We start from the raw sequence: 13,961 nt of genomic DNA on the forward strand, positions 1-13,961 counted from the left end.
CTGCTGTTGGGTGAGCAAAAGGAGTTAGAGGAGCAGATACTGTGTCAGCTTTCATCCTCCTTCCAGCTGAAGCAGGAGTGAAAACAAAGCAGAAGTGAGCCTGACTAGGTGCTGTGTGTGGGAGTGTGATTTGTGTCGGGGCTGGCATTCCAGGCTGGCTCTGTGGAGCCCATCCCGGGCACAGCAGCTCCAGGGAGGGGTTCAGGGCAGAACCTGTGTCCATGGAGTCACTGCCCTGCAGGCAGGCAGGGGAGCTGAATTCATTGTCTATAGATAAAACTGGATTTTAATCTATACACAAGAAGGTGTCCAGAGTTCTACAGTATGAAGTGGTTAAAATCTGTGTGTTTCCATGCAAATTGCTTGTGTGAGCAATTGTAAAACTCGACGCTGCCATTCTTTTAACTAAGATACTGCAAATCACTAAGCTGTTAGCTTTTTATTTATGAAAACTGTATAAAATACTGTGGTTTTCATTTATTTTGTGCATGTGAAATTGTTTTTAGACTTGGAAATTGTTTGTCCTGATTTGGTATTGCTTTTCATTTGAATTTGAAAATGCATTATTTTTATTAATATCGCTTACAAATGGATCAGTTGGGACTAAATCCTTCAGGCCATTCTGAGACAAAGGATATTAGAGTCTGTATTTTTATCTGTTAATTAACAGTAGTTGAAAAGAATGAAGTAAATTACACTGTTTTGTAACTAGCTTTTCGTATCTAACCTGAGTTAGTGGATGCTAAAAGTACATTTTGCATAAGACCTTGTCTGGGCACTTCTTCTTACAGACATGGTTTTGATGGGAAGGAATGAATTTGCTAAGCCTTCACATATCTTATGTGCCTTTGAGGATGGCCCATTAATAATATTAATACATAGGTATTTTCCATTGTTGTATGCAAGGCATTTTTTAGAACTTTGAAGCTAAAGTCCTTTTTTTAACTCATGGACCTTTTCAATTTAATCCATTAGCAACTTGGCAAAATAAAGTAATTGTCCAACAGAGGAAGAAAAAAAAATCTATTAACATTTGCTACAAATCCGAGTAGTACAGGCAGCACTTAATTAATGGAACAGATTTCTCACTATGTGTTCAAGCTAACATAGCTATTGTTCAGCAGAGATTAGACCCTTAATGTAAGTAAGTTAAACTAGACCTCCATCTAAAAATATCCGTCATTTCAGCTATTAAAGCTCTGATGTCTTCTTCGGTGACAGATATATTTCCCTTCATTTCCTTGGTTTTGTAAAATGTAAAGTATGCATTGTGTGTAATGTGAGAAATCCGTGGAGGTAGATGAAACCCCGATTGTGGCTGTCTCTCTGTGCCTGCCCCTTTGTGCTGCTCCCTGTCTCAGAGCCTCCTCAGCCCTGAGACCTGCTGGCACCAGAGCAGAAAAACAGAAAATGCCATTTGTCAGGGTATGATGCCAGCCACCTAATCTGTTTGCAGAATGAGGGCCATGGGATCTGATTAGGTAATTTAGATACCATGTGAGTTTAATAATACCCGAGCTGCCTCTGGCTGTCAGCCTGTCACTTCACCGGTAGAAACTGCCACGTTCTGCCATTTTTTCTGTAAATTCTTACCTGGAATACCTTATTTAGTCCAAAGAGGTGTTAAGTGCTGCAGGTGAGGTAAACCTTTACTTCTATGTGGAAGTTAGTGACAGGGTGGAGGAGGTGGGATGGCTCAGTTTTAAATGCATTTTCCCCAGCAGAATTCCACATGCAGCGTGTCTTTTTTCTCAGAAACGGAATTTTTCAGACATGAGATGTTTGTTTGAGCACCACAGATGCTGTGCCAGGTTTCAGTTGTGTTGGGCCATCCAAGCTGATGTCACTGGTGGGTTTGAAGCTCAGTTTATCCTCGGTGGTTGTTTCACCCTTGTGGCTGAGAATTCCCTGACTTCCTGCAGCATCCCAGGGTCTCTGTGTGGTGAGAGGCCAACACTGCCATGTCCCTGTGGGCAGAGGCAGCCTGGGTTCTTCAGATACCCATGAGGGGAAATTTTGGCTGCAATTTTAATGCCACATCTCCTCCCTTCCTCTCTCCTTTCCGCCAATTACCATTTTTTGGAAATTAGAGTCTCGCAAAGCCTGCTAACATAAATAAAAGTGTTTTAGGATTTGTTTGCTTTAATTAAAATGTGTCTTTCTGAAAGGATTTAGTTAAACATCTTTCTTAAACAGTGCTGTGCCAGTAACAGCAACATTTGTAATAGTGATAAGACCCAGAAAGGGAAACCAACTAGAAAGCAAAATGAAATGTTTCTTTGTCCAAAAAATAAATGGTCGTCTCAGGAAAGCAGAGGAAACCCTGTGCAGGGACAGTTACAATTAGGTTGATCAAAACAGTAGCAAGCATAAAATACTAAATAAATTCTGCATAGGTAGTGAGTGGGGCTGTGTGAGGTCACTCTCTCTGGTGTTTTTATTTTGTTTTCCCCTTTTTTGACTGTTGCTATTTTTTTTTCTAGCAGCCCCCACAATGGTCTCACAGCTTTCCAAATAGGAAAGAAGTTGCTTTTCGTGCAGTGATAAATTATTTTTCGTAGTGAAGATGGAGTGATTGTAAGGGTAATGATATTAATGGGATTTATATGAAAGCATCCAATTAAAAAATCGAAACAGCTGCATCAAACATGACTCTACAATGTAATAAAATCATATAATAAATATGTGGTCCCGCCACACCATATTACCTAGTTTGATTAATTGAACCTTACGTGTGCAAAGATAGTCATTATCAGACTTCTCAGCCATCAAGGAAGAACAGTCTCAATTATTTTCACAATGAAATAATCATTGCTTTTTTTGTGTCCTGCCATCTGGAAAGAGAAAACAGCAGCTGCCATGACTGAAATGCATGATCTTGCAGAACTGTACAAAGTTGATTGTGCTTGATGCTGGACTCCTGCAGCCTTAGAGTGGGCTGTAATTTAATTAGTTATATACATAACAGGTTGATTTGCTCCTCTTTTGGACTGTTGCACTTTTTTCCCTTTCTTTTTCTTTTTTATTGGGTTTTTTTTTGGGGGGGTGGGGGTTGTTTGTTTGTTGGTTTGGTTTTTGGTTGGTTTTTTTTGGGTTGGTTGGTTGGTTTTTTGTGTGTTGTTTTGTTGCTGTTGTGTTTTTTTCTTTGTTTTTTGGTTTTTTCCAAATAAAGACCCCTCTCTCTGTGAAAGTCTCCTCACTGCAGGGCTTTGGGGATGGTTTACAGCCTCTGGTTGTGAAAAGGCAATTGGGAGCTTCCTGGTTTTGCTTCAACACTTCCTCATCTCCTCCCTTCCCTTGGCCGTGCGCTGGGAATGCTGCTGGGACAGTTGGCTCCCTGACACAGCAAGATGAGGAGCTGGGGCTGTGTCCCCCTGCCATCAGCTGAGAGTGGCCCTGGGTGTGTGTGAGCTGGAGCACTTCACCTGTGCTGCAGACCTCCTGTCTCCAGTAAATCATAAGCATCTCAATCTTTTTGTCAGGCGGTGATACGAGAATCCGCATCTGAATTTCAGTATGAAGGGAGAGAGGCTGATTAAGTGTTTGAGATAAGGTTATGTGACACCACGGGTTAAAAATACCTGAACTGATTTTGGCCCAGTGCCTGAAAACCACATTGGAGCATGTTCCAGTGGCACTGGAAAAGCTTTGAGGAGTTTGTTGCTTTCTGCTTTATGCTTCTTCAGGACTGGTCTTTTAGGAGCTGCATCTCTCTTGTTTTACAGCATTTCTTTGGACTTTGCTATCTTGCTTTTCTTATCTAAAATGTGACCAATGTGTTGAGTTATAACAAAAAATAAAGGTGTAACAATCCCTGGCTGTTTAGGAGGAAAAGGACAAATACTTTTGTTTGGCACAAATGCTTGAAGAAACAGATCCCCAAAATACTATGCAGCTTAATTTTCATGCCCCTAAGCAATAAGCAGTGCAAGTTGAAATCCCTAGCACATACTTTGCCTTAACAAAATAAAAACAAAACAAAACCACAACAAACAAAACCAAACACAAGACCTGTATAATTTACAATGTGTGAGTTATAAAAAAGCAGTGTGCTTCAGGTAAATCCAGGTAAAATAGATTTAAAGAAATTCAAGAATCTTCTGAGCCTTGTGACTCTCTATAATTTTAGTGCTTTGCCAGTTGTTTTTTATTCATGACTTATATTTTTATAAATATTCTCAGTGATGACAAGAAACTTTGGGTATGTGTCTAAATAATAGGAAAGGCCTGCCAAGTAAAAAACTTAGACCAGGCAAGCTGGTCTGGCTTGTTTAAATTCTTCCCTGTGTTTAATACTTTAAAAGCTGTAGATGGACACTGAAGGATTCAGGATACTGCACTGGATTTGTGGTATCACTGTTATGAACTTTATGTTTAAAGACTTCTCTTATTTTCTGTGTAAACTACCATACTGCAAGAGTCTTATACAGAAATTTTACTTCCCTAATGCATTTGATTTACTTCATTTTCTTTGGTTGATTTCAGAGGAAAACATGCCTGCTCATTTTTTCTAGTTCTCTGAAATGTGATGTTGAGTGTGTTATTCATGTGTGTTCTTGCTCTTTTACAGATGGGCTGAAGCCAGACACCAAGATGCTGCTAACTGCTGCCTCCAAGAAGAAATCCAAGGGAGGGAAGGGGGATATGAACAAAGAGGATGAAAGCAGCAAGAATGATTCAGCCCAACCTGTTACTATCTCTCTTATCTTTAAAAGATATGTTTTTGACACACAGAAGAAAATGATTCAGTCCTGAGGAAACAAGAGAGGCCTTTGATTACACCCTAAAGTCCAGACCCTGAAATGCATTGAGGTGGAATGTGTTTCTTGTCCAAACACATTAGACCTGTTCCTTCCTCACAAACAGAGCCTGGAAGTTTGTGCTAACTGTGCCCCCTTCCAAAATCTCTGCAATCTCGTATTGTTCTGTTCAGATTTGCTTATTTTGTCATCTCTGTGATGTGCATCTTTGTGGCATCTCATCTGGCCCACCTGCCAGAGGAGCACCCTGGGTGTACATTCTAATTGCACTGTTTGCCTGGATAATTGTGGTGAAGTTTCTCTTGATTTAGAAGTTTGCCACCAAGTCAGGATGTGAATTTCATGTGACCCACAAAGTGAAGCTGATTATACTAGGCTCACTTCCTTGAGCAAAGTGGGAGACCAAAGGCATACTATTGAATAGGTGAAAGCTAAAATGGATATTTCATGTTCCTTCAGTTGCAAATATGTAAGATGCTGTCTGAGAGATGGTATGGATGTTTTTTATAAATACAGTTTATATCTAGAAGTGTTTTTCATATTAAACATAACGATCTGTATAGCTGAGAGTCTTGATTGTTCTGTTTGCTCTTCCAAAGGTTCAGAATTTATCTTCAGTGACATTTTATGTAACTTTTTTTGATTTTCCTGCCTCTTCTGCAATGAATCCAGTGCCATAATTGTTTTCTTTTTCCTTTTTTTATTTTTTTTGTAACCAAAATGCCTTTTGTGTGTGAAAGAAAAAGTTGCCTCTGGAAACAGTCAAGGGCTTTGTTTCATTAAAATAATGATAGAAGATTGCTGCATAAGCCTTGTAAAATGAGTGTCTCCAAGATGCTTTAGAAACCATTAGTTTTTAATAGGGATTTCATGGCTGCTTTAGCTCTTTCTCTCAATTTCATGTCCTAGGCTCATGAAAAGGAGAGCACTGGTAATATCCCTTCCTTGCTGCATACAAAGTATAGGACACCTTAACATGAAAACTAACAGCAATTCCACAGGTATGAAAGCTGCAGTCTGGAACAGAAATTGGACTCAGGCTTGGGAGCATGGCAAATGTTGGTTCCTGCCTTTTGAACAAAAAGAGTTCCTGCTTGGTGATGCTGAATGGCAGCCTGTGACCCCTTTGCTGAAGTCAGCTCTAGATGGTGACCATATGTACAATGTAATGCTGCACATGGAGGTAAATAATTCCTGCATTCATTCTTATTAATCTTATTATTATATCCCTTGATGGGCACGAGTCCATCATGATCCTGATTTTTTTTCCAGTCTTTCCCTTTTAATTTCTAGGTAGCCAAAGTGGCTACAGATGGCAAAGTTATCAGCTATTGAGAGGATATTTACAGCTGGACACTTGTGAGACAGAGCAAGCCTGGTGTCTAAACTAGGCTGATGGTCCCCCTTTAAATCAGAACAGAATTAGTGCTTTGTGTAATAATCCCAAACAGTTTCTGCTGAGTGAGTCCCAGCAAAGCTTTAGCACATCCCTTAAGATGATGGGGAATGCTTTCAGTGTGATCCCAAAGGAATTAGGCAGGCAACTTCAGCTATTGGCTTAACAGAACTTGTGCTGCCAGCCTTGCTGGAAAATGCTTCCTTCTGTCATGGAAAAAATGCATTTCACACCCCTGTCACCTCTCCCTCCCCATTTCTCTCTTCTTCCCAAACGCCCCCAAAAGCAGTCTTTGGGAAGAATATTTATAATGTTATCTTTCTTTTAAGCCTTTATCAAATCCTGTTTTGTACTCTGCACTGTTACCTCTGCCTAAGATACTGCAGTGATGAACAGAGGAACAGATGACATTGAAGGAACAGAACAGTGTTGCTATCATCCCAGGTTAGTCTAATTATGGGTATAAAAAACCTAATTAAATGCTCCTAGTTATTAAGGAACTTATACTTGTATCTGTATAGTTCTAGTGTCCTTGCCACATTTTAAATGGGTTGCTAATTTGGAGTATTGGAAAGAAAAGGGGAATGATCAGGAAAGGTGCTTCCAGAGTTGTTATCCTTGCACTTAAAGGATTTTGTCTTCTCTCATTTCTAAGACACTTTTGAGTAGTTCTGGAGAGGAGGTTGTCAGTGTAAATGGGGGTATGTATTTTCACAAAAGCCTATCTGATGAATGTGTTCCCCCCAACACGGTGGATTGCCCTTAACAGGATCAGTGCGTCTGTTGTTATGGAACTTGATCCCTTTGAAAACTCATTAACCCTGAACACTTAGATTTGCAGTCCTCTGCTTGGCTGAAAGGACTCCTACTGCAGAGTCCCGTGGTTTATTTGCTTGGATACTCCAAGGGAGTGAGCAGCAATAATTCCAGAGCTGGACCTACATCCCTTTCTCATCCAGTCTCTTGTAAACATATTTTTAAAATCTCCCTCCTATCTTCCATTTCATTTCCAGACTAGCATACTAGCTTGGCATTTTTCTTCCATCTTCTCAGTGCTCACTGCCTGATCTCTTCCTCAGTGCTCCCATTTCCTTCTTTGCTCATTGCTGCTCCCTGCTCTGGCTCTGCTCTTGCCCCATGGCAGGGCTCCCAGGATGTTGCTGGAGCCCAGTGAGGTGGGGAAGGCTCTTGGTCTGCAGCTCATCCAGCTCCTGTGTGCATCCTCTGTTCAGGCTTTGACCCTGGGCAGCTCTGATGGACCCACAGGAGGAGGCAGTGCCTCCCCCTGTCCCGCCCTTGTGCCTTGGAATCCTCTGCAGAAAGCCCCTGTCACAGAGCCTCGTCCTGTCCTTTAGCTCCTGCTGCAGAGGTCTGTGTAGGACACACAGCTGGGGAGGGATCTGTTGAAGATTGGGGTTTGGTTTTGTGTTTCTCCCAATATAGAATTCTAAAGGGAGAACCTAAGTGTGCCCAAGAACTTTGATTATAATGTGCTATTACTGCAGATCTCTGGCTACTGTCCTGAGGCTGTTGGATACACATTCGAAAAAGGGTGAAATGGTGGAACAAAATGATTATGGGAAAATCAAAGCTTTAAAAGACATTTGTAGGATGAACAGATGTTCAAACATTCTTTTATTTGGTTTCCAGACAGACGTAGAGACTTTCCTTTCATCCTCATAATCAGTGCATTATGCTGTAATTTGTAAAAATGGCATTAAAAAAATATTAACAGGGTCATATTGTGATCTACTGACTCTGTGTCATTAAGCCGTGAAGTTAAGAACGGCAGCTGGGAGCAGGGGTTAAATGTTGCAGAATGTACTGTACTGGCATATATTGTCAGACTGTATTATAATGAATCCAAAATGGAATAAAGATGTAAGGAGTATTTTTAATGCTCCTAAGGTTGTCAGTGTTGCAAAACTAGAAATTATTACGGCTGTGCAGATGTTTGGTGAGTAATACATCTTCAGGCTGTGGAGAGAGTAGCAGGGAGAAAAGCTTCGTTTTTACAAGCCTGTTTTCTACTTTTCCTTGGAATTTATTTTGGGACTGCAGTCTGGCTTGTGATCGTGCCAGAGGTCTGGAGCCAGGAGGGTCAAAGCTGTGCTCATGGTAGCAAGGATTCAGTAGGTGGCATCCTTTGCATGGAATCAAAGCTGAGTCTCCCCTCCTAAAAATGGGGTTTGCACTGGAACTGAGACTGAAGGGTTTGCATCAGGCTTGCAACACAGCTTCTGTTAAAAGCTACAATGCCTTTAATGTCTGGGACACAGCCATCAACTCCAATCTGTTGACCAAAGCCTGAGGCACCGGTGTCCTTTCTGTGTCTGTTTCTGGCTCAGCTGAAAATAGCTCTGTCTCTTAAATCCTGTGTTAGTTGCAAGTAACTGACTATGGAAAAGTGAACCATCTGCACCAGGGCAGTTCTTGGTGTGTACAAGGCATTTCTGGGCAGTAGCACTCTCCTTGCCTGCTGGACTCTGCAGTTGAGCAGCCACGGGGTGGTAAAGCACAACGAGAGCCCGTCACAGCTCGTGGGGTGATGCAGTGCTGAAGGCACAGTCCAGCCCAGCACTGTTTGCCTCTCACTGCTGGGAGAGCAGCTCTGTGTTTACATCTGCAAAGTGCTCTGGGATCTTGTGAAATGAGGGATGAAAGGCAGCAGAGGAATGCTACCTTATTAGCAGTTTCAAAACCCCTTCATGTTTCCCTTTTAGTTTAGTATCCACAGTGAGCTGGAAAGCTCTTCATTTACAAACACATGAGTTTTAAACAAACTTGCTGAGGGTATAAATAGAATTATTTTAAGATAGAGCCTAGTACTGGGAGCTAACCTGCCAAGTCTGGCAGAAAGGGAAAGACTTTAGGACTGCAATCTGTGGGAAGGCCAGTTTTGCTAGATGGGCACCCAGAAGGAATCCAGGGGCTTGGGGAGGCTGAGTTTAAGCAAGATACTGTAAGTCCTCTGAGATTCCCCACGAATTCTCCTGCTGTTCTGTGCAAAAACAGCTTAAAAGCACCAGTTTACACTGTAGACAATATATGAGGAAAAAGATTACAGTGGATCTGCTTATTTCCCACTGTCAATGCCAGAATATGGAGCCTTGCTCACATCTCCTGCTGTGCATGCTGTGCTGGTTGAAGTTCCAGTTGTTTGGTTTCCACTCCTCAGTAAGTGTTACAGTTTTTATTTCCATTTGTGTGTCTGGTACAAGTGCTTTTCCAAGATGGTGTAATCAGTCTGCAAGACTTGGATCATCCACTTCCATCTCCAGGAGAGTGTTGCTTCTCAAAGGTGAGTCCTCTAAGGGGCATCTGAGCTATAAATTTCTGATATGCATTTGTGTACTTTTTCTAGTAAAGGACAGGAGAGAGAATGTATCAAATTCTTATCTTTTTGTATTTCGTAGTCAGCTGTGAAAGGAATTCTTTGAACAGAATCAGAAAATACTGCAAGATCTTTGGTAAATCTCAACCCTGCCCTGCTTTGCAAGGCGCATCCATTAAAACGAGACTGTCTTTTTGACTATTGAGTCCTTGCCAGCCCTGCCTGTTCTAGTGCATGTTTCTTAACCAAAAGGTAATTTGAGGTCTGGATCAAGTGCTGCTAAACTGACAACCCCAGCAGTGAATGAGGAGCCTGCTAACACCCTTGCGCTGCGTTTTGGCTAAACTGATCTGGTTACTTTTGATCCTTTCAGAAAGCTGGGCTGTTCATTAGCTCTAGCATGTTCTGTTTAGATCAATTTCTTCTCCTTTGAGTGGGAGTCATGCAGTTTTCTTGTGTTTTGGTTGATCATTCTGAGATTTCTCGAGGGCCTTGTTCATGTCAATCAGAGAGACTCCATCCTTTTTGGACCACAAAATTGCTTTTATTAGGCTGTACATGGCCCCCATTCAGATGTGTAGGAGCCGATTCTCTTATACTATTTTCTGTGAAAACTGATATTTTAGTGCCTATAACTTGAGTCTGACAGTTAGGAGCGATCCATGCCCTCATGGTGAATTCATTCCCAAAGCAGCATTCCATAAGGGCAAGCTGAAACTTAGACCTCACACAGAAGTTTTGCCTAAATTTCTTTGTTTTTGCTTAAGTAAGCGATCCATCATCTAGTTTTCTTTCTTAGGCCTCACTTCAACCAAAGCTGACTTGAAGTCTGTACTCTCTGAGAACATAGTTTTGTTACCTGGAAAGATCAAGGTCTTTCAGAAGCTCTTCTAGGCCCTGTTAAGTTACTGAAATATTATCTACATTGGTGCCCACCTCTGTTAAATGGATATGGGATATTTTTTCTGCAGAGTGCTGGTCATGCTGTTTGTGAGGACAGTAGAAATGCAGGTACTTAGTTACTTTTTGTGCAAGAATAACTAAAATTATTCCCTCCAAAAAATCAGGCATCTGAGAAGTGTGTTTTCTCATGTGCATCTTATTTGTTTTGTCTTTATATGAACTAAGGTAGGTTTCAATTGCTGATGAATGTGGAAGAGAAAAGGAAAGGATGGTTTTGTGTCATCTTGTCTTTTAAAAAGATTGTTGGAAAGCTCTGGCAAGAGAAGAATTTTGTTCTGAAACAAATGCGAATCACTCTATACCTCAGTGTTGGGGGGTTATGTTGTTTTTAACTGTGAAGATTGATCTTGCTTAGAACCCCACTGGGTGAGTGGACAGTTCGGTCTCCATCCAGTTCTAAATTGAGCTCTAAATCTCATTTTCCATCTGGCAAAGCATGGCATGACTGGGCAGTTTCAGGCAGAGATCTGGATTTAGAACAGTGGAGGAACACACAGGTTTGCCAGTTTGGAATGAAAATAGAACTGTCAGGAACACAGAACTCAATGAGAGGCATGGATTTAGACTGAAATGTATTTGTAGGGACCTTAAACTGCTGTAATAATGGTATCTGAGCACATTTATTTAGTAATTCTGTTGTTACAACAGGTACATAAATCTTTAAGCATCACAGTTTAACACACACAAATTCTTTTAAATCTGAAGTTGCTGTGAGATCAGTATCGAGACAAGATCTTACAAAGTATTTGAGTTCTCAGTACCAAGTGCTGACAGTGTTTGACAGCTTTTGCTTTTGATATATGGTGTATTTCAAAGCCACGTCATTATGTACAACTTGCACTCACTTATGTGTTTGTGCAGTGAATGGATGCCCAACTGATGGGTACAAAAGTGGGAGAAGGAGTTTGGTCAGTTGTCCGCTGCCACGTGTGGGATGTCACAGGGGTGCACCTGAGTCCTCAGACCGTGGCTCCTGCTGCTTCACTTCCCACGTTTCCCTTGCTGCCATGTGAAGGGCACTGATGTGCCTGGCATTGCCAGCCGTGAGGGTAGTCTGGGCTCCTCAGAACATTTCTTTCCTGTGACAAAAGTAAGAGGAAATCTGTCATAACTTTATCTTTCACTGAGGCAATGCAGACACAGTTTGTCCATGTGGTCCATATCCGGTTTTGTCCATCTTCCAAAGGAAGGCTCTTAAATGGATTGTCTGTGGATTGCCCTCCACCCTAACAGAGAAGGCTCATGTAGGAATTGGTACTTGTGTCCCACTACTAAAACAGGCAGAAGTGAACTTGAGGTAACTTTGTCCACAATTTGCTTAAAATACAAACATTAAAGTCATCTGTGAAAGAGCAGCAAACACCGCCTTCAATTTGTACACAAGGCTTGCTAATTTGCAACATTAGTTTTGCTGGTTAGTCTGGGGTGTTTTTTTCCCCCTTAATTAGAAATTTTAATTAGAGCATGCTGTGTATTAAGATGTTAAAGCTTTGACTGGCAGTTTGGAATTGCAGAAGGATCAGCTCTCTCTGCAGGGTTGCAGCACAACAGGGATTAGCTCGCACCCTCCTGCCTGCAGGTGTGTTTGGCTTCTGGAGGAAATGTTCCTCAGGGTAGGAAACATTCGTCTTCCTGATCAGACCTGCCTGTTCCAAGGAGCCTGAGCTTAGGGAAGAGCTGCAGATTCACAGATCATACACAGGGTGTAAGGACAAAGTCTCAAACCTGAATGACAAATGGGTCAATTGTTGGAGTGTTTCGCCTCAGCACCTCTGTCTGCCTAACCCCAGTTGTGCCAGTGCAGGAAGGTTCCTTGTCTCTGGAGATCAGCTGCTGTGCTGGCCCTTCTGCAGCTCCAGTTTTCAGTCCTGTAATGTAGAAGAGCTGCCTGAGGAGGTTTGCCCATGCCTGATGTGCTGATCTGGGCTGTCTGTGACACACCATGCATAGCGAGCCGCTGGGTGTGAGGGAGCCTTGTGGGCTGATGTGTTTGGAGTTGCTCAAGCTCCCTTTCCTCATTTTTCTTCTTTCTTGTTTTAAAGCAGATTCAAGGGCAGATAGGATAGATTTTTTAACATTAGCATTTAATGTTTCCAGCATCACACTCCTGGAAAGTACAAAAACTTCTGCCATGGATAATTATGGAATAACCTATATAAAGGAACTGTTTCCCCAGTCTCCTCACAACTGGTGGATATCTTGTGTCCTTTGAGCCTGAAAAGTTGTATTTTTGTTCTGTCTAGAGTAAGTGTGGGTTTTTCTGTTAGCCAGACAAATACACAATCATTTAAAAAACTGCTGAAATGCATTTTCCAAGGTATCTTGTGGCACTCTAACCCACAAGCTAATTATGGTACTGCAATTATAATTTGCTATTTTGAGTTGATTTCATGTTCTGCAGGAACAGAAGTCGTGATTTTCCTCATTTCTTGCTGTTAGTTTGTTTATCAGATGTCATCTCTCTTCAGAAGTGCAAATCTTTGCCACCTCTGTTGGTATAGAAAACTGTCCACGCTTCTAATGGTTTTAATTAATCAATATACTCTTCCAAATGAAGATTGATAAGTAACATTTTAATAATTTCAATATTAACTGTCCCTTTTGAGCATCATCCCACAGAGTTCTGCTGTGCAGAGTCCCTGTTCTATTGAGTGTTCATTTCTGTTGAGGGTTCACATTGATGCCCAAATCCTCCATCATGGATTCTTCTGTGAATATATTCACATAGTTCAATTTATATGTTATTGATGGTTAACTTTCACTTGTCAATACTCAATTTCAGCCTTGCTTTGGTGGTACTTACGTTCTACCTCCTCTTCCTGCCAGGTGTATTAACCTTCTGCTATTTGCAAATCTTGTCCAGTTACAGTTCTTCCATTTCTGGAGGATCACTGGTTAAGGAACACTGAGTTAGTGTGGAGATTTTTAGCACTTTTTTGATCTTTCATTTGATTAAAGCCAGATTCTTACTCCTGTTCTTCTCTTTCTTTGCTTTTCTTGCAGAAAGTGTTTGGTAACCAAATGGTTTATGAATGTGTGTGTATAATTCCAGTATAGCAGAGGTATCCAGTTTTCCTTGGCTTTTTTTGGTGCTTAGTGAATGACATTGGTCAGGATGATTGGCCAGCCTGGTTTTGATTGATGCCTCATGGTTTTATCTGGCACTGAAGTAACCTCACACTGGTCTGTAATTCCTTGTAAGTTCTGTTTTAAAGAAAGTGGTAACTCTGGTAATTGACTGTAGTTAAGACATATACGTCTGTTAGTGTGTAAATAATTTTAAAATACTGTCAATAATCAGTGAAGTGTTTTATCAGGTATTTTCTGCTGATTGTGCACTTAGTGAACTTTTCATTCTTATACCAATCAATAGAAGTGACTAAGTTGATATTTAATGAATGTTAGTGACCATCTCCACTTTTTGCTGAGCAATCCTAGATCAAATCCCTCCTTGATCACAAACACAAATGTTAGAGTTTGTCACCTGATAGTGAAAGCATATTCTGTT

At 41.2% G+C, this 13,961-nt stretch overlaps 1 protein-coding gene across 1 annotated transcript in view; it reads left to right on the forward strand.

Annotated features, from left to right (window-relative positions):
* The window catches only part of EEFSEC (eukaryotic elongation factor, selenocysteine-tRNA specific), a 121,571-nt gene extending 113,517 nt beyond the window's left edge, over positions 1-8,054 (forward strand). The window contains exon 7 of the mRNA XM_054280850.1: positions 4,571-8,054. Within this exon, the coding sequence (XP_054136825.1) occupies positions 4,571-4,755 (185 nt within the window). The 3' untranslated portion in view covers positions 4,756-8,054. The remainder of the gene's footprint in view (positions 1-4,570) is intronic.
* Positions 8,055-13,961: the final 5,907 nt, after the last annotated feature.

The sequence above is a fragment of the Melozone crissalis genome, unplaced genomic scaffold (assembly GCF_028551555.1).
Source record: "Melozone crissalis strain CALT ecotype California unplaced genomic scaffold, PUWL_Pcris_2 ptg000029l_1, whole genome shotgun sequence".
Classification (NCBI taxonomy): Eukaryota; Metazoa; Chordata; class Aves; order Passeriformes; family Passerellidae; genus Melozone; species Melozone crissalis.